Here is a 27,283-nt window from a genome sequence, read left to right as displayed (position 1 = left end):
TTCTTTCGTTAACGAGGCGGCCTAAATATTTGTAGCAGATATAATTGATCAACATAATAAGTCACTAACAAACCATGGGGATTTTTCTTGCAGAAATACTTGAAATTAATTGGCTTTATTGCTGCAGACAAATTGGATGCTCATCCGAGTTGATTTTTCTTTTCTTTTTTTTTAAAGCTTCAATTTCCACCAACTGCAGTAATCTGATATGGTTCATTTTCCTCCTCGCTCTTACTTGCATATATTCACAGCATAAATTAGCTTGTTGTTGAAATAAATCAGAGAACAAACTATGCTTTTTCTGCTTTAAAACGAGATATTTTGAGGCAGAAATCACACTATGTAAAATAAAAAAACACATACACACGTGCACACACACACTATGAAAACAAGGCACAGTTGTACCTCAGGTAAGCTGCAGACGAGGGCGTCGTCTCCACAGGGGCTGTGCTGTGTGTCCAGGCTGTAGTTGAGGAGGTGGGCGTGGCACGCGTTCACAGCGGTCAGAGTGATGTTGAGCTCTGTCCTGATGCAGTTCCGCAGGTCGAGGCTGCTGCAGGTGAACTGAACAAGGTCAAAGGTCAGTGAGGACACGGCAGAGGGGAATTGGTTTTTATGAATTGTGGGTGTAATTACAAAACGCTCAGTGCTTTGAAGATCTTCTGCATGCTGCTGAGCTAGAACTTACAATATTGATGAAAGCGGAGAGAAAGACGATGATGATGGTGAAGACGCCCACCAGGGTGCTGTTTAGTCTGGACTGGACTATTCTCTTAGAAAGAGTCTGCAGAGGGACTGGGAAGAGCTGCGAGCATGGAGAAAAAAAACAGACAAAGCGAAGGGGGGAGAGGAATTCAGTCAGTGAATATTTATCTATATTTCATTCATTTAAGCTAATCTTGCTCATTTTTATCTGAAGCCACAAAATAATCCTTTAATACATACAGCAGAGGTGTGCAGGTAAGTTTCGAAGTTACAGCTACTTCATCTAAAATCTGATAAGAAGGCTGAGCCCAAAAGTCTTCTCTGTACGTTTAGTAGATGCAGAAATAGAAGGTCTCAAGTTTCAGTTTGTCATTTTTTATGTATCTGCATGCATAAAAGGGAAGAAATGCTGCATCCAAGCCCACAGCAGTGCAATAGAAAGGTGAAGGTAAAACATTTTTAAAGTGCTCGGTGCATCTGATGCAATGTTTCGTTCAATGAGGAGATTTTTTTTTAATTTTTTAATTAAACAGAACCATGACTCATCAGTGAAAACCAGCAGCAGCAGCTCCACTTTCCTAAAATCTCTCTTGTCCCTCCTGACATTTCAGCCCGCGGACAGAGCAGGAAATGGACGGATTAAAGGAGATTTCTCAGGTGAGATCTGCTCTTTGACATCATCCCCCTTCCTGTCGCCTTTAAGTGTGCTCAGTTTCTATCACTCACCCGTGTTTAACACATCCAAAAACAGTCACGTTCACTGTGTCTATAAAAAAGCAAGAACTATGGGTTTTAACAGTTCACTCAACGTCCCATGTACAGAGGCTGCGTCCTCGCCGCAGCGGCTGCAGGTTTAATTCCAGCCTCAGCCCTTTGCTGCATGTCATCCCCTGTATCTCCCCCTTTCACGCTTAAGCTGTCCTATCAATAAAGGCAAAAAGAGCGTAAAAAAAAAAACGTCAATAGGAGACACAAAATGATGCCTCGAGCATAATATGTAGACATAGAAGTTAACTCTAAAGCAGCAATATGTGACGATCTGAGATGTAAAAATGTTGGAACTCAAGGCTTCAAAACACAAATCAATGGGGTGACTAGCGGTAGCTACGTCCATTATTTCTATAAACTATGGTCCTTGCCCCAACCATGACCACTTCGCCCTACCTGCTTTCATCCTCCACGCATCAACGTGACGAGTACTAGCCAATCACAGCACGCAGTGGGATCCATAATAATACGAGCAGCTGAATAGCTGCAGTGCGACTGTTCTTACCCGGGTGCAAATAAACCATTTAAAGGAACTTGCTTCGAGGTCAAGAGCAGATTACGTTTAAATTTCTGCGTCACTGACATTATCTGGAATCAACAGCGAGTTCAGCATCAAACCACACGCTGATAAAAGATTTAACACATTTGTCTCTGTGATGTCTGATAGTAAATTTCTATATCAGGAAACAGGAACCGGCCTCCTCTGTGTTTCTGCTGACATCTGAGATATATATTCTACAAAACTGCTTCCTTGTAAAAGAATCCTAAAATTGCTCCCATTTCTTATCACTGGAAAAAATGTTTTAGATGTGCAGGGGGCAATTTCATTCATCACAAGCAGACTATACTCACCCCAAAACAGCAGTAGACGGTTGAGACGAACATGACAGCCGCCAGGATAATAAGACAGGAGATGAAGAAGCCGATCATCAGACTGGAGCTGCAGACGACACAGAGAGGATGTCATTATGTTCATATTATTTCTGCACTTTATTTTTCACTGTTTGTTTCTCTGTGGGCTGCAGCATCTGCTTCCCTTCATTGTCTCTGACCTTGTGTCGATGTAAATATTACAGAAGTATAGGCATTATGTGTGTGTGGGCCCAGAAAACGCAGGAGAGAAAGTGTGATCACGGTGAAAATGATTAAGGAGAACAGATTCAACAATGAGAGGGAAGAGGCAGTGAGGAGACAGCGAAGGAGGGACTCTGAGAGGTAAAGGCAAGAATAAAAGAGGAGAAGGGGGTGGTGAGATGAAAGGATCAAGGAGAAAGGTTAATAAAGAGATGGGCTAAAGAAGATCAATACTGAGAGATGGACAGGGAGGAAAGTCTGAGTGCAGCAGAGATAAAAAAAGAGAGGAGGGCTCGCCTGGAGACAAAATCTGCAAAAGCTCTTTGAATCTGGCGGCTGCTCGGCTGCAATTACACTGATTTTGATTTTATATTCTCTTTTATAACTCATCCATTCAGTTTTTTCTGTTATGATTTTTTACACTTTTATGATTGTGGTTTTCAGGGTAAAGATTGAGGAACTTGGAATAGATAATGTGAGGACTCAAGGACCGAAGCAATGTGCAAGATTTGTGAAATTACAAAGATGACAGGTGTATGCTGAATGTTTGCAAAGATTGGCCACAGCTGACGTGTTACAGAGAATCTTATTCATTTTTAGCACTTTAACACCTGGATGGTCATCAGTTTTGTTGCATTCAGATGCCTTTCACACACATTTCAGCCTCTGAAATCTGACAAAACTGGTTGGATTTCTTTAAGAAACAGAGGGGAAAGGAAAGAAATGTCCTGCAAATTAAAAAAAAAAGTAACAGGTGACAGGAAATGATCTATAAATTAGCTGAGGGGGATTACATATTATCAAAAAGCAAGGGAAAAATGTCTCGAAAAAAATCTAATGCTTATAACTACATATTTAAAATTATGTTACAGAGAAAAATATGTATGCATTTTTTTAAGACTATTTTTTGGGCTTTTATTGCCTTTAATTGACAGGACAGTGTGAGAGTGAAAGGGGGAGAGAGAGAGAGAGGGAGATATGCAGCAATGGGCCAAGGCCGGATTTGAACCCGCGACCACTGCAGCGAGGACGCAGCCTCCGTACATGGGGCGCTGCACTATCCACTGAGCCCTCACCCCTGCATTGTTAATTTTTTAACTATTTCTTGGGTGTAATTTTCTTCTCCTTCTTATATTTTTTTAAAAAAAATGTCTTTTTCCAGGTAATTTAAAGAAAATACTTTTTACTAACTTCTTGCTAATTTTGGGGTAATTTAATGTTAAGTTGCTTATTGCCTTCTTCCAATGTTTGTCTGTCTTCAACACAACACCCTGAAATGTATTAATATTTTGCATAATTTTCCATAACATGGTGAAAACTGACATTATTTTCTTTATAAAAAGATAATATAAGACGGCTATAACATCACAACGACAATTTTTTCTTTTCTCGGTTAAGAGATACCGGAGTTGAATGTTTGTGCCAAATCATAAGACATTCTCTCAAGGTACTCTTGAGATATTGCATTCACAAAAAAAAAACATGTTTTATGAGGTCACAGTGACATTGACCTTTGACCTAATACCACAAAAATCAAATCACTTCATCCAAGTCCAAGTGGATGTTTGTGCTAAGTTTAGGCATTCTTCAGCTATCGCATTCACAAGAATGGGATCAACAGACAACCTGAAAACATAATATCTCCATCCTTCCCTGTAGCTGGTGCTGAGGCATAAAAATCTACAGTGCAGTATTTTATAAGTGTTGACTCACGATGGCACAATGACGATCTGGATGAAGCAGATGAAGAGAAAGACGAGGGAGGCGCAAGCCACGTAAGCACCGAACCTGGAGTCCACCTGTTTGGAGTACTGCAGGAGGGAACAAGAGGAGAAGGAAACAGCTTTTTAATATTTGAAAAAAGGTCAGACAGATGCAAAAATAAATTTTCCTCGAAATGTGCAAAAATGCATTGCACTCTTGACGCTTGCAACTTGGACATGGAAAAATGAGAACTTGACATTGTCTTGACTGCTGTGAGACTTTTGGCTTTTGGCTTTGACTGTGTTCTTAAATCCCTGTGTTCTTGTTGTCATTTTAGTGGTCAGCACTTTGACCTGAACGACTAACAAACTGCTTGCTGAGACTTCAAACTTGACTTGTACTTAAGAGTAAAACCTGAACAATACATGATTTTTGAAGACGATTATACATGCAATAAATAATGTCTGCTTAAATTTGCTTTGTGGAGTGAAGAAAACTTGACATTATTCTCTGGGGGACAAACGTGACAGCTCCAATCCTTACAAATCATATATACATTTGATATCTCTGTGGTTTAACTTCTTCTCACAAACTGGCCAGAATATACGCCGCAGATACTGATATACTACACTGACAATGCTTCTTTTTATTTAGTTTCAGATCAGATTGACTAAAATATCAAGAGATGGTTAGGAAAATTTTTCAGCCTTTGGCTAAAAAAACACTAAATTATCTAAAAAAAAAATATATAACAATAAAAAACGTCACTCAACTTGAAACAAGGTTATTTTTTCTTACTTCATTAGAATTCTACTTTGACACATGATGGACTCGATACTCTTCTCGACCCATAAAAACGTGAGGCTCAGACGGCTGCTGGTAGCTGTGCATTATTATCGCTGTCTGTGATCAAACTGAAGATCTACAGAAATGATGAGACCTTTTATGAGTCCAGGTACTGCCTGTGGACACGCAGCCTCCCTCCGTCTGTGTGTGACAGCTATCTCGCTGATCTGCTGCAGCTCGCTCGAGTGTGTTGTTAACACAAATAGCGCTGCTGCTGCCTGTCAGTCTTTCTGTCTTTCTACTAGTTTGCCTTTGATAACAGCCATCAATATTTAAAATACAAGTCTTTTGTTAACAAATGAAGGGATTGTGTCGACAGAAATGCTAGAGGGCTTTTAATTTGAAACCAAGTTAAAAATAAATATCCATATATATGTTTTGTCTGTGGCATATTGTACATCGACATATTGACATAGTGAAAGGTGTAATGTTGCTGGTAGGTCAATACGACCCTCAACAATCATTTTCACTGTCTGTTTCTTTTGCTGCTTCACACAGAAAATATATGCGGGACGTTCATATCTCTAAATGAGTAGCAGTCAAATTTTTCATCCACAAACAGAAATTCTCAAAGTCAACTCCGAAGTTTTGTATTTTTCCTCTTGAACCTGAAAGCTCCTCTTAGGTCTGTCAGCTTAATTAATAACAATAAAAGTGTCAAGCTTTTGGAAAATGATGTTACCTTCTTTCCCCAATCCTCTGACTGAATGTGCTGTGTATTTGTCTTTGTCTTGTTATATATTTTGTTTTGTTTTTTTTGCTTTGTATTTATTTATTTATTATTTATTTTGTCTCTGTATTTTTTTTTTATTTATTGTGTTTTGTTTCTTTTCTCGCTTTTTATTTATTCATTTACCTATTTATTTTGTCATTTCTTTATTTTTGTTTATTAAAAAGACAGAAAGCACATCTGTTTATTTTTCTCATTATGTATTTTGCTTTGTTTGCTTGCTTTTTATTTATTTCTTTACCTATTTATTTTCTAATTTCTTTATGTTTATTTAAAAAAAAAACAGAAAGTACATGTTTATTTTTCTTGTTATATATTGTGTTTTGTTTCCTTGCTTTTTAAAAAAAAAAATTTAATTTATTTGATTATTATATTTATTCATCTATTTATTTTCTTGTGTGTTTGTTTATGTTTTTCTTTTTTTTTTTTTAAACCAAAACCAAAAAACTGAAAGTGCTTCAGGTGTGCTCAAAGTCTTCACTTTGTAACTCTCTTCCCGTATCAGGAAGAAAGTGAAACTTGAAAACAGGACTCAGTTCTTTTTCTCGTTTTCCCAAAACTCTTCTGCAGCGACCCGAGCTCTAACCTCTCCTCTCGGCCCGTCCTTCACTGTCTGAAGCAGTTCATTTCCTCTTTCCTTTAGCTGCTGTCTCTTCCCCCTTTAAACCAGTTCCTGCCTTTCTCTGTTTGACTTTGCTTTGACTGACTTCCTCAAGGGACAGAAAAAAGCAAGTGGGAGGAGAGCTTTTTGCACGGGGAAGATTGCTTGTCACGGCCAATTATTTGCTGCTATATTGGCAGTGTGTGTCACTGTGTGAGGGTGTGTGTACGTGCTAACCTTTTTCTCCAGGTCAGGCTCTCTGAAGGTGAGCAGGAACTTCTTGACGTGTTCGGACCGCAGACGGTCGATGCTGCGTGCGTCGATGGCGCGGCCCAGGAACTCGTCCACCTCGTCCTCTGGGTTTAGGTTTTCCTGCGTGTTTCTGAAAATGAAATGTCTGGATGACACAAGATGAGAGCAGGTGACATTTACATCTCAGGCTCTTCAGATCACAACTCAACTTTTTTTTCTTCTTAGAAAAAAAACCCCACAAGTGAGCAGCTATTTTCCCCTTTCAGGAACAATCAGAAATCATGTGTAATTGTTTTATGGTCACCCTAACAACCCACCCTGAGGTGCAGTAACATTTGGCTAATCATATGCAAAGTGAAAAAGGAGCAATTGACCTAAAAACAGCAGCACTCCCCTCAATCTCAAAAGACGCTGATGAGCCGCTCAGTTTAGGACTAATCACCAAATCTGCAAAGTGCTACTCCGGCCTCGTTGACAAGAGCTAATCAGATAGAGACGTCGTGCTTCTGAGCTCACAGTGATTAGTGACGGACACTTGTTTTATTTTCTCAAAAAAATAAAGAATAAAAAAAATCATATTCTTGATGGGAAGAAAACGAATGAATGCAACAGCAGATTGAGAAAATGCACAGGATGTAATGAGAACTTAAGATTTATACTTGATGTATATTATCAGAATATTAAATCATTTTATATCATACAAATAATCGCTCTCTTTGAGCTCTTGGTCTCCACTGAGTCTGTTCACAGTATGGTATGGATAAATTTAATGTAACATCGTGATTGTCAGAAGACAGAAAATTGGTATTTCATGACTTCCTCCTGTGTTGTCAGTGTTGTAAGTTAAGCACCAGGTAAATGTTGGCTCGTAAATGTAGTTTGTGTGCGCAGACTGTGAAGACCTCTCTGTTAAAAGTTTCCTGTACGCCTCTGTTAACTGCCCATCTGTGGCGTTGCTACAAAAAAGGCGGCTTTCGGAGACTGACTGAAGCCTGTAACGACAGCACGAGGCTGCTGCTCAAAGCCTCTCGGAGTACTAATGCAAACCAAACGTTTGCCAGTGTTGGTGTTCCCGTTTGTTCTGCTGTAATAAGAAATCTGATTTTTGGGTATATGTGTGAGTGGTAAAATCTGAAAATGGCGTAATTTTGTCTCTAGCTATTGGAGCCACTGGCGTTTATATCTGTAAGTAAATGCCTGATTCAGTGTGGAATTTTTAAAAATATACTGTATATATTTGTATGTATTTTTTCTATTTCCCCTTTTCATTTTATTTTTTTCAAAATTATTTTTTCAAATTATTGTCTACAGACCCTCTATGGGCTGAGTCCCTAATAAAAGTTTTGAACTGAATTGAACTGAACTGAATCGACTCGACTCCAAAGGGAAATATTCGACTTTTTAGCTGCTAAATGCTCCGCTGTGTTCAACAGTTTCTCTCTTGCTGTCTGTCTGCTGTTTGGTGCTCAGCAGGAAGTTTTTATAGTTTTTTTTCAATAAAAATAGTTCCCTGCTGCAGCCAAAAATGACACCATCGATAAAAAGAAAAAAACCTACGGGCCCTCATTCACAGTACGAACATACGACAGAATACCGGGTGTACGGTACGCGCAGCTCAACATTAATCACCGTGGAAATGAGCCGAGGCTGCGATGCAAACTCACGTCACGTCTCAGCTCGTGTACGCACGCTTGAGTCTGTGTGGAAAATGTGACCGAGCTGGAGAATCGTTATTAGACCGTATCCTGAGCGTTTACAGCCACATTTAAATAACTTAAAAATGTATAAATGGCACATGAGCCGCCTTCTCTACCACAGATGGATGTTGTCTGGCTCTGTGGGACTCTGCAGGCTGAACACCACTGCAAACAAGCTCACTTTTTTTAACACTGACAAGCCAAAGCATGTTTATTTATTTATTTCTCTCTCTATCTATTTATTTATTTATTTATTTCATTTACCAGGCTGGTTATGTTTAGCATTATCCTAAAGTTATTTTCTTGTTTCCAGTATTTGAGTTGAATGAAATAAAAATAGGATATCATATAGTTATAGACAAACATACAAACATATCCGAAAAGGAGTGGGAGGAAGTAAAACATATTAAATCCCGCCCCTTCTCCATCGGTTATTGAAAAATAAAATGCCGCTGTTCCATTTTATACAAAAAAGAAATTTCTATACGATATTATATGTGCAACATATGAACGTTGCTATTTTTTTTTACTTTTATTGCCTTTAATTGACAGGACAGTGTGAGCATGAAAGGGGGAGACATGCAGCAAAGCGGCGAGGACACGGCCTCCGCATATGGGGTGCCGCCCTATCCACTGAGCCACCAGGCGCCCCCATTTTTTGTTACTTTCTACTATTTTCTTGCTAATTTTTAGGCCATTACTTGTTAAGTTGCTCACTGCCTTCTTCCCATGTGTTTTAAAGCCAGGTTTTTAAGGGTTAACATTCAGGGTGTGATACTTTTCAGAGATAATCTTCTGAGTCAATCGCCTCATAAATGGACTTAATAAGTGACTGCTGACATCAACAAGTGTCTGACCGCACCAGACCGCTCAAACTAAACTGTGATTCTGTGTCCAGAGACGCTTTCCACCAGAGCGCGATACCAACGCAGCGTGTACTTCCTCTCAAACTCAAAAAGCTGTCAGCGTGCATGAGAAGCAGGATCTGTGCTGTAGCCCGGAGCAGAGGCTGTCAGCGTGGACGCTCCGGCTCACTGTGATGTCACAACAAACTCACAGATACAGAGCAGTTTGGGAGGAGAAGAGGAGAACAACTTCTTCATAAATGACTGCAGCTCTTTGATCGCTGACAGCCTTCGGGCTAAACTTCCCCTCCTCTGTCTTTTCTATATTCTGAAGACAGTCTCTGCACCACTTTATGGACATCTCCAGCTGACAGCGTTAGACTCGAACGATATCATCTCGGAATTTAGACGAAATGACATAAACACTGTCTGAAGGAGGACTCAAATTTACTTTACGACAAGTACAAACACTGCTGGACAGGAGGGTCATATGAAGCTGAATGCATAATCAGAGCAGGTACCAGCTGTAAAACCGTCCTGGCAGTAATGACTTTATATCAGGGTTTCCATAGCAACGTGAGACGACTTAAAGCATTTCACAGGGGCTATATCACTCGTGGCTGCATCGCTCACAAAATCTGCATCATTACTTTGTGTGTCGAGACATCATGACAACAAATGAGGTCCCCACGTTGACAAAATCTAAAAACTTTTCCAAGACTTTTCCAGGACCACTAATATTTTCCATTCTGAATCAAATTATCACAAACTTTGCAATAACCAAAACTGAAAAAAAGGTGTTTGGGAAAATAACAAAAAATGACTTTTTTATAATATAAGAGCCTCTTTTGACTTTTGAACTTGTTAATTCTGAGACTTTTTGGTTTGCAGAAACTCAGATTTCTTTTTTTTAAATATTGCTAAGGCGATGTCACTTTAAACCAGATCAAGGAGCACAATGAAGCCGCACAGACAGAAATCGCTTATGTGAAACATCCCACACTGTCCCAAATTGTGGCCCATGTTACACTTAGCAACAAGCTTACTGACGAATAGTTTTCAGGCCCTTTAGGTTATTTTCAGGCCTTTGCAATATAAAGTTAATACCTTTTAATCAGCTGTTTACATTATTTTGTCTACCCTCTGTGTTCACCTGAAGTGTTTAATGTATAGATGTATATCAGGGGAGCCTATACAACCCTGCAGCTTTACTGACTCTGCTGAACTTTTATCACCAAAGACAGACATGTTTTTCTTCGTATTTGTATTCAAATTCATCTGCAAGAATTTTAAAGTAACAAAGTGCAGGTATTTTTGTACCTTACAGCCTTCCATAGGTGCTCCAGGAGCATACCGACTTAATGTTACTATCTGTGCTTTGTTTAGGCTTGTAAGTAAATTGGGTGTTTGCATCTGTTATACGCAGAGACAAAATTAAGTTTCTCGTTACATTTCATGACCGCTGATGTTGTTGTGTTTTCCATTGTTGATTTTTAAGCAGCATTAATGTATGTGAGCTCACAGCAGAAAGAAATCGGGCGTCTTCAGATCTCGTGGACTTCACACAACTTCTATATTCCTACAGTGAAATCTAAAATCGATGTCTAAACTGACACCTGACTCAGTTACTGTGACTCAAACTGCGACTCACGTCATTAATTCTGACTCTCCAGCGCTCATTAATAGTGTCAATTACTTTTCCTCTCAGGGCTCATGTTTGTTATTGATCTCAAAGTGCTCCCATTGATTCTTCTTGCTCTGTTATTTTTGCAAGATCTCTGCCGACAGTAAGAGCGAGTCAATGCAAACAGACAAAAAGACACATCATAGAGATGATGAGGAGGACAGGGAGCATAATAATGAAGAGATACAGTTATTACTCACTTGTCTTTGGGGTCTTCAAATCCCTGCAAGACAGAGAAGAGAAAAAAGAGGAAAATAATTAGCCGAATAAACAGCAGAGAACAATCTGACAGCATTTCCAACCTCTTTTTTTACTACAACCCTTATTATCCAAATTACAAAACTGGCTAATGTTTAGGAATCTATAAAGGCCCGGAGACACAAACGAGGAAAACAATTCTGTTGACCCATTTTTAGGTCTGATCTAAACAGTTTTCTTCCTGCTTTGTAAGAATAAACTATTTGTTTTAACCATATCACTTTGAGCTCTGGAAACTTGTGATGAGCATTTTAAATTTCACTTCTGATATTTTTCTGACATGAATTACTAAATCATGAGTAATAAACAGATTAATTGACCTGAAAACGAATTGTTAGCTGCAACTCGACTCGTTTATTGAAAACAGAGGGAAATCTATTAGTTCAGCTGATAAAAAGCTGCTCAACATTAACTTCTGCCGTAATGGCCACACAGCTTTTATATAAATGATACAGCTACAGTACATACATTCATTTTATTTTCAGAAATTATAATATAATCTATATGATAACATTTCATTTTGATGGTGCAATAACTTTTATAGAGTGACTGCTGCAAACCATTTTAATCTCCTAGTTATCATTTTTGTAATTTTGTCTTCAACCATCCAATCATCCCTCTGAATGCACTTTAGCTTGTTCAATAATGGTCAAATTCAATATATAATTTAGAAAATAATTGTTCTTGGAGGTCTGATGATATAACAACTAGTATGAGAAAATGAAATTAAAAAAGGAGGTATGAAGGGAAGGGTTCCTTGTGGCTAGAAGCAAGTGAGCAGGAAAAACAATCAAGCAGGTGTCTGCTAAAAAATGAAAGATATTTGCGTCAAACTGGGCTGAAGATTGCTGCTGATCTGTTCTTATTTCACCCAGTCTTACCTCTACAAAGCAGTCACTGAAATGAACACATGCTGACGAAAAAGATACTAAAATGAACGCAAAGACAAATAAAACAATTAAAAAGACACAAAGAGGCCCATTGTCTCATAATCTGCTCAATGTTCGGGACAGATGAGAAAAGGACAAATTAGTTGAGTTTTCCTGCACAGATATTGAAATCTAATCAAGCACATTATTGCCCAAATTAGTTAGAAAAGGTGAGTGCAGGTTACTACCATTAAAAAATCATACCTCATTCACAAATTCATGTGTATTCATTAAAAGAATAATTAAACTTGCTTCAGTGGATTAATATATATATATATACATTCATTCATCCTGCTCTGTGACTTTCCATCATATAAAGTGACCTTCGGCCTCCGGACCCACTGCCTCTTCAATAATCCATCCATTCACACCAAACAGAATTACAATGAGTGAAGGTGCTAACACGTCTCTCCAGCTCCCTCTTCTGGATAAACACACCAAAGACAGCAGCAGACTCCTGCAGTAATGTTTTATTATTATTATTATTATTATTATTATTATTATTATTATTATTATTATTATATTATATTATATAATAATATATTATCATTATTTATTCATATTTATTTTATTTTCCCCAGTTTATGAATGAATTGTGTATGAATAAAAATGTCAGACAATACTGAGAAATGTCTGTTTCAAAGTTTCAAAGTGTCTTTTTTGTCTTACCGTCAGTGCAAAAAATAAATAAAAATAACTCCAAAAGTTTGCTGCCATGTATGACAAGTAAAAACATTTAGTTCTATAATTATTTTACCTTTTTTAATTTGTTTTATTTATTTAGTTCAAATGTATTTATTTATTTCTACATATAATTTTTAATTTATTTAGTTTTATTTTTATTTCAATTTATTATTTTATTAATTTATTAATATTTTCTATTGCTTTTATTGCTTCTGTTGTTGTTTTTGGTTTTATTCTTTTTATTATTTTATACCAACTTTTTACTTCTGGCACTTTGAAATTTTACCCTAGTTTTGTGTCGCTTGTGATCAACAGGACTGTCTGTTGTTGTACTGTCAAAGCACTTTGTAAACTATATTTTTAAAGGTGCTATAAATAAAGTTCTTATTATTATTAGTAAGACACTAGAACTATCAAATATTTAGTATTTTTGCTTGACTCAAACAGTTTGCATCCTCTCTTTCCTCTCATCTTTTTGACATGTGAACAGCTGAATTAACAGACGTAAAACGTGTGTAAACTCGTGGACGCCTCGTAGGTCATTTACAGTCCACCGCTCAGCTCCGTCTGTGTCTGAACTGACAGAACAACAGAGAATCTCCATCCATGATGCCCCCTCCCTCCCATTTATATAGACGTTTTCTCTCACGTCCTCTGAGCGTCTTTGACTCCCGCTCTGCAAGTTGCTTTATCATCACAGCTCGCCGGCCGGGTGATTAATGAGCAGCGCAGAGATAGAGAGGGAGAGAGAGAGAGAGTGATGGGCAGAGTGGAGGATGAAGAAAGGCTCAACTGTGGCAAAATAAAGTTGATGTCAGAAACATTAATGTTTCTGCAAACTTTGAAAGGGCTCTGTGAGTCAGAGCGTAAAGAACATGCAGACGCTCGGGTGACACACTTGTCTGATATAAAGCAAACAGAGAGAAAACATCACGGCCGCTGACGTGATGTCAGGAGCAGTAATTGAATGTACTCATCCAGGACAACACGAGATAAGCCCGTTTTTTGTGTGTTTTTATGCCGAGCAGATTCAGCTGTGGTGTTCCTGCGTTTACCGTCAGAAATGTCAACCATAAATCAGTTTGGCATCTTTGATTTTGGCTGACTGTGGTTGGAGTCTTTTGTTTGGACACTTTTATTGGATGTTGCAAACCAACAATGTAGCTATAACAGTGAAAGTAAGAAAATAAAGTTTGACAATGAAAGAGGAAATGCTTACACTGACAAAAATGTCACTGAAAAAATAAAAAATATTTTTTTAAAAAATGCATATTTATTCAATGTATTTTGATGGGGTTTGCATTCCAATGCATTTTTTAATAATAAGCTCCATATTTTTTGTTCACATCTTCACGTTTTAAGTGTAAGAATTGAGTTTCTACCTTTATATTCAGTCATTTTACAGCAAAAGTTTCCTAATATGAGCTTTGTGCATTTCTCTGTGGATTCAGCATTTTGACACTTTCACGGTATTCATGTAGAATCTCTTGCTGCTTAAATGAAAAAAGAAATGGAATTTTTTTTTTTGATTTCTTTCAAAAACATGGGGAAAAAGGCAACAAGCAGCTTGGCAAGAAATGTCTGGAAAATTACACACAAAAAAACGTTCAAATTTGTTATGGGGACATTATTAGATATAGTCCAAAAAAGGAAAGAAATGTACTTAAAACTATATTAATAATTCTCATAATTCTATATCTAAAATTATGTTTCAGAAAAAAATATGTATGTATTTTTGTAATTTTCTTGTCTTTTTTAAAAAATGTTTTTCAAATCTTTTTTTGCTTGTTTTTCAGCTTGCTTTCTTGTGACTTTTTCCTAATTTCATGCTTATTTTTGGGCCTTTTCATGTTCAGTTGCTCATTTCCTTCTTCCCATGTTTCTGAAAGACATTTGCTCAGGTTTGAAACGGTTAAATAATTAGATCACATCCCTTTAAAAGTGTTAAATCACACACAAATTTGTATTCCAGTAATTTTTTTGTATCATGAGACATCTGAATTTTTGATTCAGAGATCATTTTTTGATAAACGATGATGTAAAGTGAGTATAACTTGTACAGAGCTGTGCACGAGGCCCGAGCTTCCTCACATTCTTCCCCGTTATAGATTCAGTGAGAGAGGTAGGTGAGAATAAACAAAAAACAATTGTGTGTGTGTGACTGTGAGTGTGTGTGTGTGTGTGTGTGGGTGCATCCATTCACTGAGTGAGTCACTGTTTGCAGGGTCGGCTCAGCAGCGAGAGCTACAGCACATGAATAAAAATGAATCTCAATATGGTCACATCACTCTGCTGCATTTCAAGCTTTTCCTCCATCGAAAGGTTGGAGTTTAGAGGATGGGAGTCTTCCCCCTCCGTCCCCTCCGTCCCCTCCATCCCCTCCTTGTCGCTCTACAGCCAGCAGAGGACCAACAATTTGTTGTGCTACCCTGGAGCACGCAGTGCTGCTGTTGTCTCCCTGAGTGCTCCTGAGAGCCTCTCAGAGCCGCGGTGAGGTGTGAGAGGCGGCGTGTGCCATGAAGGGCCATCACCGCTGCTTATCAGGACTGCAGATCAAAGGATTATGGGTATTATCAATGTCTTGGCTCCATCACCAAATGGGGACTAAGATAAGATATTACTGGGGGAGCCACCAGGCTGCGGCACTCTAATAACACCAAAAAGCGTAATAGCAGCTTTTCACAGCGGAGGGTCAGTAAACATTTCAGTGCCCAGTTTTTAAATTTTCCTCACCATCCTCTTCATCTCCTTGGAGACCTGGTTGCCGCCCAGGTGATTGTAGAACGGCCGGTCCGTCCAGTGGCCGCTGTTGTGGGTGACAGAATTGGTCCTCTGTCGGTTCATTTTGGCAATCATCGCCTTCTCCTCTTTCTGCAGAAAATAAAGACACAGAAATGTTACAATATATTTATGACATTTAAACCCAAACAGCACTGCTAACTCACAACCATTCTGGGTACAGCAATCAAAACTGTACAGCTTTCTTACTTTAAATTAGCTACATTGTACATATTTACTACATTATGGTATTGTCTCAGCATCTCTACCTGTTTCCTCTCTTTCCTCTTAATATGTTTATTGCATGTTTAATGTTTGTTCCAAAAACCAAAGCAAACTCCTCATAAGTGAGAACCTACTTGCCAATAAATCCTTTTCTGATTCTGATTCTAGTTCTTTCAAAGCAGGTTTTATAGAGTTTTTTTTAAATACCATTAAATTTTACTTGAAAATGTGAAAGATTTGAATACTTCTTTCACCACTCTCCACCTCCAAGTTTTATTCACTGTTTTTTATTTATATTACAGGGCTCTGAGATTTTTAACAGGTGGGGACTGTACGTTTCTTTAACCCACAGATACGTTACATTTGGACACTTTCATATGTATTACAGCGTTTCTAAAGTGACTCTGACTTTGACATCTGGAGGTGCAGCGGGTGGTGGATGTTGGAATAACTCGGCAAGACGCCTGACAAGGTGCAGATCAATATTTGAGAGGTTGTGGTTTCCAGAGTTAATTCTGGGTTTCCAGAGGCTTTTGGCCATCGAATGTGGGTGTTTTTTAGTTACCTGTTGCCATTCTGCTAAAAGCTGTTGCTTTTTACCAAAACATCACGGAGTTTCTCCCGACATAATGTCACAAAAAGCTTGTCTTTAAGAGACATTGCTGCATTTGTGCCACCAAAAACGGGTATTAAAAGCCAAAACACTACATTTTTTAACCATAACCAAGTGGTTTTCATGCCTAAACATAATCATGTTAACTATAGTATTGTTAAAGCAGAAAGACATTCTCAAATAACATACAAATGTAACATATCTGTGGTTTGCAGAAACTTACAATGAAAACATCTACTCTAGTGATCGTTTTATTCACTCGTCGAGCTGTGAGTGGCAGCAAGTAAAAAAAATCCACCAGCTGTAAAATCTGATGTATATTTATGTGCTCGGAGGGAAAAATCAATTTCTGCCTCTGGTGTTTTGTTAAAAGATGTTTTCCGGAGATGCCATCTATAACTATTTTAGTTCTTACAGATCAGATACTGAAACCACGTTCTGCCTCCAGGAGGTATTTTTCAAAAATAAAAAAAAAATAGAAAAAGGAACCAAAATCATTCGACTGCACAATATCGCTTCTGTCTCAGAGCATGAGCAGCAAAAATGAGAGGAAGATATCACTTCACATGACGTGCTATCTATAGACTCAGCTTGTGATGCTGCTGGAGGACAAAGACGGCCGATAACAGCAGTCCAGTCATAAACAAGCCGGAGCTCAGGCAGTGAAGCGGAGATGAACTCATTCCTCTCTGAAACACAGTTCACATGGGACTGGATCCCAGTTTATAAACAACGATATGTGCGGTATGGACGGGCTGTGTGTGTTTTTAAAAAAGATAGCTCCGTCAGGAACAGCACTCCAGTTTCGGTTATGATGGTGTACCAAAAATGTCCTGTTCTCTGCTTCAGATAAATCAACACCCACACATAGATGGCCTCTGTGGATTTTTGGAAAGTTACATTGTGTTGTCTCCAGATTGATTGCACATGTACCATCAGCACTAAATACTGCAGAATGAAAGATGTCTTTAAAGTCTTGTCTCAGTTAGACATTATGTTCGATTATGAGTGTACCCTTTTTTGACTGCAGCCCACAATGAGGTAGGTTTCTATGCTGTGCTTCTTCAGGTAGGCGTTTCTTTCTCCTCCTGCTCCGTGCTCCACATCGTAGTCCCCGTTCAGATAATTCAGAGTGGCCTTTGTGATATGGATGCGCCTAAAATGGAAACAACACACACAAACACACAAAATTAACACAGTACATACACTTTCAGCAAATCTGATTGGTTTGTAGACACGTACCCAGCTTGGCCCCCAGCCTCCATCTGATTGGCCAGTGTGACGTCATTGGACCAGACGTCAAACTGCCACTTCCTGAGTCCCAGAACCCCACAGTGCACCCTGCCGCTGTGGATGCCCACACGCATGTTCACGTTCACCCCGGTCACCTCACGCACCAACCTACAGGAAACATGAAGTCAAAATCATGATGAAGTGACATAATAATCTGCACAGTTTCATCTACGGAGCCTCGACACGGGGTAACCTTCTGTGTCTGCTGTTGACCTTCTGGGATGGCGCTACCATGATGTCAACAAATAATGCCAACAAAAGCACGTCGGTCACGGATGGTTAGGATTAGAGGAAGGAGGCACATGGTAAGATGTAGAAAAAAACATCAGATTCAGACAGAAAGCAAACACCACACTCCAGCACGCAGGGTTTGTTCGATCCTGCCTGCCGTATAAGAACCTCCGTTATCTAAAAGCTGCATGACCTGCAGCATTTCAACCTGACACCGACCATCTACGTATTATGCTTCCTCAGCAGGTGCCATCTGGCCATCTGCTGGCGTATAACAACACCGTGGTCGGTTCTGTCCGGCTGCGTTCTCAGCTGATCATGCAGGCGCAAAAGGTGGAGCTGGAGAGCTGGGCTGAAAAGATTCAATTTTAACGTTTTCCAAAAAAATAAAATAAAAACCTTTTTTTTATCCCCCAAATATGGTTCAAAATGTTGTGACAAAGATATATATATACATGCTTGGCTATCTATTGCGCATTTGGGGCAGAGACGGTGCTGCAGGACGTCGGACACATTGAAAGTGAAACTTTGTCGGGTCTAAAACTTCGCTGCTTTCACTTAGAAACATCTGCAAACTGCTCTGTGATCTGATCAGCTGTGAACAAATCAACAGATCAATTGTCCATCCTGCAAGTGACAAACTGCTGCAGAGGGAAAAAACAAAACAAACACATGCGCTGCATTCAAGGACTCAAGGAAAAAACTCAGATTTTAAAGTGAAGACACAGAATGATACAAAGGGACATACAGGCACTCAAAAGATGCCTAGAATATATTTACTGGGACTGTCTGAGATATTAAAAAAAAAAGTGGAAACACCAACAGTTTTTGGATGTATAAGGAAAAGCAATTTTTTTAATACCGCTCCCATGGCTAATAAATGATTCCCACGAAACATAACTGAAACCATCTGGAAATCATCCATCCGGCTGTTTTCCCACTGACTAACCCGCAGGCTGGAGACCAGAGCCCCCATTACCATTTTACACATTCAGCCATTTTTACTGCCGTCACACGCTCACCAGTGATGCCCAGTTAACCCCAAAGACTTACGAGATGGCCTCGATCATGTCCATCCCCATCTCCACGCAGCAGTGGGCGTGGTCGGCCCTCGCCTCCGGCAGCCCAGACACGCAGTAGTAGCAGTCTCCCAGGATCTTGATGCGCAGACAGTGGTTCTCCTGTCAGGAAACAAACTGGTCAGTAAATCAACTCATAAACTGAAGGAGAGTTCACTGTGGTGGGTTACATAACTTTATTTCTTCCCTCAGATACAGTAAACTTTGCAGCTTGCTCTATTCAAACATCAGTGGTTCATTCATCCTTTGATAATATGTTGTGATGATTGTGCGGCCGCATGTCTTTGTATACTGAAGACTACTGTATGTACTAAAGAAGGTAGAAGGTAGAAAAATACAAAAATACTAAAATACAAACCACATAAGCACAAGAGGATTAGCCAAGTGCAATCTTTAACAAATGTTTAGCAGTGACTTAAATTAGAGTCCTGACTTATAAAATTTCAAATTCTGAAATTTTGGTCATTCATTTTCTATAAAAATGTATGGCATTTAAAAAAAAAAAGTGATTTTTTTTCTTCAAAAATGTGTGCTTTTTTAAATAAAAATAAATTGCCGATTTTATTCTTTAACCATTTTGAGTGACTTTTAAAAGAAAAAATCCTTCAAACCATTAATACCAGCCAGAAAATGTAAAAACAGAAATTATTATTGTATTTTCAAATTTCTGACAGTCTTTGAACACATCATGCGTTATTATACAGGTTTATGGAAAAAAGTTCCAAAATGTTAACAGTATATTTAGTTTTCCAAAAACTTTTTCGGGCCTGGAAATTGCTATTTGCAAAATGTTCCCAATCCTATTCCAGGTTTTCCCTGACTGTACTCTGAAATGAGTCAGCTCAGCACAGACAAACCTCACTTCTTAAACTAAAGCTGAATTTAACTGGATTGTACAGAAAGAAAAGTTCTGCCAATAAAGAAATTTATGGTCCCAACTTTGCAAGTAAAACAGACAATCTTATAAACAAACAGGTACGTAAACATGCTTGTTTCTCAGACTCAACAGCTTACAGCTTTTCTCTTCAGTGTTTTCATATTAACAGTTAAATCATGTGGGATTTGTTATTATTATTGTAAATGTTTGCACCTTCAAACTGCTGACAGAGAAAGATGAGCTACTGAACACTGTTGAATGGATATGTAAAACAAGATTTCTGCAAAAGTCGCATGTCAGCACCGATTCACTCATTAGATCCTAAAAACCTCGATGCAACATGTCAGACGACTGCAATATTGTGTGTGTGTGTGTGTGTGTGTGTGTGTGTGTGTGTGTGTGTGTGTGTGTCTGTGCGCGTGTGCGTGTGCGTGTGTATCTGCAGGGTTTTGGAGAACACTGTGTCTCATGATAGCCACCTGAGTATCTCTCGAGCACATGGCCCTGAGAAAATACAAAAAGACTCTGTGTAAAGAGCACAGAAGAAGAATGTGTGTGTGCGTGTGTGTGTGTGTGTTTGCATACGCATGTGTGTGTATACACAGCTACAAGGTACATCTGGCATGGACATAAATGTGTCAACAGCATCGACTCGGTTTATAACGCCATTATGCCCATTTCACTCATAAATATTGATGAGCACGTTATTTCACCTTTCATAAACTAACGACACACATCGAGCGTTCGCTGGACAAACGAAGAAGCTTCTGGATAAGAAAAACTATATCAATATTCATGAAGCAGCAGCTCAGGTTATTAGAAATGTGCTAAAAACACATGTCTGGCTGCAGGGTATTGATGGCAGATATTTTGGAGCTGCCCTTGAGCTCTGTGAATGTGCTCTCTTTAAAGATTCCCCCAAATACTAAAGGTGAGGCTAAGCTTTGGGGTTTTTTTTTTTTTACTTAAAAAAGACATTGAAATAGTTACCTGATGAAGTCAAAGCCTGTGTTCAACATGCAAAGCCATCTTAAGGTGAACATGCATCTGTCACTCCTAATTTCAGCCTTCTGTCCACCTTCTAACATGAAAACTGAGCTTTTTGGAAATTCAGGATTTAGCTAGCTTAGTGTGAAGTCCCTAGAGTTGGCACTGTATGTTTCTGCAAACCACTGATACGTTACATTTGTCATTATGTAGTGGATATGTGGAAATGTAATGTTTCTTTAAGTGTCAATAACATCAATAACGTGGCTCGGTTTGATGTGATCAGGCCTGTCTGTTCTCTAACTTAACGTCACACATTAAGCACAGCTGCAGATGCTTTCATAAGTAACACCCAATTTACCACAGCATCTTTCCTGAACAAGCCACGTCTCATCGTCTGGAAATTGAATAACACCTTTCTACATATGTGCTGGGAATTGGGGAATGAATGCATGTACTGTAATATTTTCTACCCACTGACTTTAATACATCATTTTTAACCTCACTGCCAGAGGAAAGGTTGGGATTGTATGTTTCTTAAATAAACTATATGTTACATTTGCACATTGTTTTGTAGCAGATTTGCTGAAACTACGTTTCAATAATGCTGTGATTAACGTGGTTAGGTTTAGGTACAAAAAAACTTTGTTAAGATTAAAAAAAGATCATGTTTTAGCTTAAAAGACCCTGTTTGGAGGACACAAACCCTGCTGAAAAAGCAGTGATGTATCTGCTTTTTGCAGCACTATCACTCCTGGAAAACCAGCAGCGGGTCACAAAAACACCCACATTTTGTGCCTAAAAAGCTGTTGGAAACACAGCAATAACTCAAAAAACTCGCATTTGTTTGTTGTTGGTTTAGAACAGTGGTATGCAACTTGGCAGGCGTTTAACATGCCATCAACCATCTCCTCCAACTCTAGAGGACAAAATCTGCTCATATACTAAATGTTGACATGATAAGCAACATGTAAATGAAAAATATCAGCTGTTTGCAGAAATATAAAATGCCAACACTTTCTTTTGGCTACTGGGCTGATCATTTATGATAAAAATTTGGACAAATTTCTATTATTTTCAAATTTTTCAAAGTATCTGCGTGTGATTGCATTCTTACCGCCGCCAGCTTGTCGAAACGAGCGAAGAGTTCATTAAGAGTCATCACCAGCTCCTGCGCTGTGCACTGGGACGCCAGGCTGGTGAAACCCTCGATGTCTGCAAACAAGATGCTGCAGAAACACAAAGACAAGAGAAACAGGATTCAACATTTTGTCGCAGTTCGGAATAACCAGCTCCCTCTGCGCTGTCCTCGTCTCTGGTAACTGTCCTGTTTGCCTGCTGAGGCTGCAGACACACATAAGCACGAACATCTTTAGCATCAACTATCTGTGTCTTTCACAAGCTATTTGAAACCTGAGCAGAAAAACATGGGGGGAAATGTCAATGACAAACTTGGCAAGAAATAGAATAAATTAGAATAGATCTTTTTTTGTCCATCAGGGTAGAAATTTGTCTTTGGCCCACCAAACAAAGAAACGCACAACAAACTGCAAACAATGAGTTAATAAAAACAGAGCACATAAACAGGCTATTAGGGACACTTAACAATGCCCCTCAAATTGCAAGAAATAAGCAAAAGGTGACAACAAAATTACCTAAAAATAATTTTTAAAAAGAGATTAGAAATGTATACATCAGCTGAAAGCCAAACTAAAAGGGAAGGTCTTGAGTTTGTTTTTAAAAATATCAACCCCTGCCACAGACCCTTTCCCACTGCAGTGTTCACCTCTCTAAGCAATTTCACATCTCAAAAGACATAGAGATAAAAAGATTTTTTCTTTTGAAAAGCTGCTCAAAACAACTGTCATCTGTGACGTTTGCCCCACATACACGACATGCTAATATTATTAGCATAAGCCTATGGCATTTTTCATTGCGTATATTAGCTTGTCGGCTAGCGGACTTTTTCTCCGCTCATAACTCGACTAATTTACATTTATAATTTACGTTTTCTCTCACTCACCGCTGCTTTAAGTCGCTGCATCTCACGACAGAACAGCGTGGATGAATTTCAGCCTGCGCTCATGTTTTATTTAATGTCAAATATTGTGGAAACAGAGCAGCTAATGTGGCTGCAGGGTGTTTGCTCAGTTTCCTGACAGGGACGTGACGTTTTCTGACGTAAGGCGTTTGTTTACGTCTGAAACGTGCTCCATCTGTTGACTGGCAGTCCGACAACATAAAAAATCCACACTGATGATTTATTCCCTCTTTATTCCCTTTATTATCCTCATCATCTCTGTCTTATTAGTTAATTATATTTTTGATCTTTTTTTATTATATATATATATATATATATATATATATATATATATATCAAAAAAAATGAATAAACAGCTTGAACATGATGCATCCGAGTTCCTACCCAACCCCACCTACTGAATCCATAATAACTTTACAGCCACACACAAAAACGTTAAATAAAAAAAAGGAAGGTAAATAATAATTGTAAAAAAAAAATCAAAGTTAAAGAAAATTTTAAAAATAACAACAATGAAACAAATTTTAAGTTTTAAAGTATAACTAATAAACAACAAAAGATAAATAATACTACTACTAGTAGTAGTAATATAATAATAAAAATAATGATACAATTTTACAAAAAGAAAAAATAAGTGTCAGACAGTTATGTTGGTAGCTGCAAAAGGAAATAAATGGTTGCCAAGTAGCACAGAATATTCTGGTGAGCCCTCTAATCGTGTATCTGATTTTTTCTAGATGAACAACACATAACCTCTCATCCATTGGGAACATGATGGTGGGACAGAGCAATTAAAGTGTCGTCTCTCTGCGTCATCATCTGCCTGACGCTGTGTGATAGGACACAGAATTGCAAAATAAAGATGCATCTGAAAGAGGATGATATGGATAAATGTATGGACTTTGCATCGATGATACATCACCGTTGCTTATTGAATAGATTTATAGATTACACCTTATTACCCACAGAAGATGGTAACATAATCATGACACAAAAAAAACTCCATAACTTTTCCAAAGCTTTTAGTTATTTTTGCAAATTCCATGACTTTTTCCAGGCCTGTACATTGTGAATGTGATATTTCATGACTTTTCCAGGTTTTCCATGACCATGATAACTCTGGTCATAACTTCTACAAAAAGAAATGATTCTGTGAAGGGGTGAGAACAATTAATCGATCAATCGGTTGTTAAGAATTGTTAACACATGTTCAATTTAATCAATTAACTGACAGCCTATGAATCGCTGTCAAAATAAATGCAACATGTTGCTGTGAGCGCTGACTGAGGATAAAACACATTTGGTATTGTCTGAAATAAGTATAGTTTCTATGTTTGTTTTTTTTCCCAAATAATAATTAATCGATCATTAATTTTAACAATTGATCGATTAAGGAAATTGCTCATAATTTGCACCCCTAATTCTGTCCTTTCAGCTTAATACACCAGACAAAATCTTAAAAACAGGAAACTGTCAGGCAGGAACAGATAGAAAGAGTTAGGATCAGCTTATTAAAAGACTTGGGTCAAGATGAACCACTGAGGCCACTGCTGGAGGTGAAAGGTATTTAATGCAAGTCTCTAATCTGGTGTTTAAAGTACTTGATACAGGATTTCGGTGCTAATGAGGTCGTGCCCTGGAAAAATGGCGAGGAGTGTGAATATGTGAGACTGAGAAAGAGACCTAATACATTTGCGAGTGGCTTTTGCACTTGTAAAAAATTAGCTTCCCTTCCCTGAGAACGCTGTAAACTGATACAGCAAAGGTCTTTTTGTGATCGAGGCATTTTCATTACTCCGCTAACCCTGGCCTGCGCAACAGCAGGACAGATGATCTCAGCCGGCTGAATCATTTCTCTCAGGAAAAATAAAAAGAAAGACGGACAAAGGGACCAGGCTGGCAGGTAAAGAAAGTAATACGCCTCAGCATTCAGCTGCGGGAGCCAGCCAGGTCGGCCTCTCGTACACTCGCGAATAAAAACCCACGAGCTTGGCCTCAATGGCTCAAGTTGTTCTGTAAAGCATCACAACCCTCCACCTCACACAGTCACATCTCGCTCGACATTTCTTTCCTCAATGAGCATATTTATTCTCTGGTCAGCAATTTCCTCCTGAGGTAAAACATGTGACAAACTTTATTAGTCAGATGGCAAGATGACCCCGCCATGTGTCTTTTGCTATGTAATATTGCTTACCACTGTCTTCCTTGGAGCAATTTTGACTCATCAAAGCTTGACTTAGCTTCATGTGGGATCCCCAATGATCAAATAAACTTAAAATAACCTTTTTACGAAGAATCCATCTTCCACTTTAATCGTATTAATTCGACTGGCTCCTAATCAGGGACATCCACGCGGGCGAGCATGTGAGCAAAAAAGTACCCTCTGTGCACCAAAGTTTGCACAATTAACATAAAAGGCTATGTTTTTTTATGTTGTTTTATTTTTTATTTTATAGCATTTGTATTTTTTGTAAGATTTTATCCTTTTAGCACTCAAATCACTTTTTTTTGAAAGTGTGAATTTCCCCGGTGTGGGATTAATAAAGTCTTGTCTTAAACAACAGTAGGTGTACACTCCTGTCCACCTGCAGCATGTAAAGCCATAAATGGATTAACGAACAGGCCTGCTGAGCACAGGCCCAGGGGCCCACAGTGTAAGGGTCTGCAAAATGTCACTCAAGTTTCCAACACCGACCAGAGAGAGACTCAGAATGACCACAAAGAAAATGAACAAGACACACACACAACAATGCAAAACAAAGAGATGTGAAACAACTACAATGAGACACAAAATGACTATTTAGAGAAAGATATTCAAAACGACTGAATAGAAACTTAAATTAACCACAAAGATGCATTCACTCCGTATGTTACAGTCTGCGTCCCAATTAATGTGAGCATGTTCACAGCTGGATTATAAAGTCTGAAGTTAGTACAGCCAACTGATATCAGCACGTAATAATAAGGTAGGCAGCATCGTCATCGTTTGATTTTGTGACGCCAGATACTGAAACAGTTTCTGTGTAAAAGCGGCTCTCTGAGTTAGACCCCCAGCAAGGACAAGACGGCTATAAATAAACAAAAGTTTCAAACCAAACAAGCTCACATGAATCTCACAGGGTAGATTCAAACATGTGTGTGTGTGTGTGTGTGTGTGTGTGTGTGTGTGTGGGCAGGAGCTGCTGGTGTTTATGTTCCTATACGCATGTAAAAAAGTGTGAGTTTGTGACGTTCATTTCGCCTGAGTGTTTCGGCAGGGTTTTTTCAGGGTTCACAGACTTTTTCTCTTGGCTGCCCACATGTCAAGAGCACTAACATGACTTAATGAACTTGGGTTTCAACTAAGATGCCTAAATTTCTTCAATTTGGGTCTCAGGCTCAAAAGGATTAAGAGTCCCCACTCTGGGGTACGCGTTTCCAAGAGTAATTGATTGTTTTCTGTGAACTGTTGCATGGGAGGTCGAGTGAAACCAGAAACTTGACCAGTGAGTGTGAGCTCAGAGACGGGTCTGCGCTGCTGGGTAGAAGCTGAGATGTTACAAGAAGAAGGAGGGAGGAGGGAGGAGAAGGAGGGAAGGAGGACATGCTGTTGAGAAATTGAAGGGAAGTTTGGCAGCAAGTGCTTTAATTCACTTTGTTTAACACATATGTCTACTAAACTCTTTTTGTGTCCCAATTAGACGAGAGGTGAGAGGTTATGAGAAAAGGACCCGGGGTCTTTAAGTCTTTAAGTCCCATTTTAGCGTTACCTTGGTGATGGTTCACCTGTTAGTACGCAACATTAAATCCTGGGGATTTTCGCTTTCGAGTATCACAGGGCAAAGATGTTGGACATTTTCTGATTCTGATCTGCAGTGTAAGGGTTAACTTTCAAATTATTTGATGTTGCGTCCAATTTTGAAACCCGCAAGGACTGAACGCAATAATGATGAAAGTGTTTAAAATACCAACCACATGGTAAGTTTCGAAAATGTGAAAGCTGTGGAGATAAATCTGTGATTCCCTGTTTGGTTTCAGATCACTTATTTTATGTTTCAGGGTCAAAAAGAAATATTTCAAGAAGGAAATCTAAAAGCACAAAACCCCGAAACCAGTATGACTGCATGGTCCAGACAGCTGTATTACTCACCTCTTTGCTTTATTCCTTAAAACTACAGAAACAGGCTGTACAGTGCTGCATCTTAAGGTATGTTAGAAAAATTCCTCAGCCGAAGTCAGTGGGTTATTAAATGGGTTTTTGTTCAGATGTCTGAGATACGATCTGTGTTTAACACAAGCTGAAGAAACTTTCCCATTTTGCTCTACGACACAGAGTGAGACAGTAAATATGTCACTGTGGGCTTTGAAGCTTTTTTGTGACTCAAAAAATACGGTTGCTAACA

At 38.7% G+C, this 27,283-nt stretch overlaps 1 protein-coding gene across 2 annotated transcripts in view; it reads right to left on the bottom strand.

Annotated features, from left to right (window-relative positions):
* Positions 1 to 27,283, bottom strand: part of adcy5 (adenylate cyclase 5) — a 130,937-nt gene that overhangs the window by 53,745 nt on the left and 49,909 nt on the right. The window contains exons 4-14 of one of the 2 annotated variants that reach the window (XM_042494316.2): positions 21,978 to 22,089; positions 18,971 to 19,098; positions 17,636 to 17,794; positions 17,408 to 17,549; positions 15,511 to 15,648; positions 11,107 to 11,129; positions 6,666 to 6,825; positions 4,261 to 4,358; positions 2,326 to 2,413; positions 689 to 805; positions 406 to 564 (exon numbers count right to left, since the gene is read on the bottom strand). In XM_042494316.2, coding sequence (XP_042350250.1) covers positions 406 to 564; positions 689 to 805; positions 2,326 to 2,413; positions 4,261 to 4,358; positions 6,666 to 6,825; positions 11,107 to 11,129; positions 15,511 to 15,648; positions 17,408 to 17,549; positions 17,636 to 17,794; positions 18,971 to 19,098; positions 21,978 to 22,089 — 1,324 coding nt within the window. The remainder of the gene's footprint in view (positions 1 to 405; positions 565 to 688; positions 806 to 2,325; positions 2,414 to 4,260; positions 4,359 to 6,665; positions 6,826 to 11,106; positions 11,130 to 15,510; positions 15,649 to 17,407; positions 17,550 to 17,635; positions 17,795 to 18,970; positions 19,099 to 21,977; positions 22,090 to 27,283) is intronic. The other variant, XM_088083651.1, reaches the window with a different exon arrangement.

The sequence above is a fragment of the Plectropomus leopardus genome, chromosome 10 (genome assembly GCF_026936395.1).
Source record: "Plectropomus leopardus strain MGB_pleo_1.0 chromosome 10, ASM2693639v1, whole genome shotgun sequence".
Classification (NCBI taxonomy): domain Eukaryota; kingdom Metazoa; phylum Chordata; class Actinopteri; order Perciformes; family Serranidae; genus Plectropomus; species Plectropomus leopardus.
The sequence above is the reverse complement of the archived record's forward strand: the minus strand, read 5'-3'. Positions and strand labels throughout refer to the sequence as shown.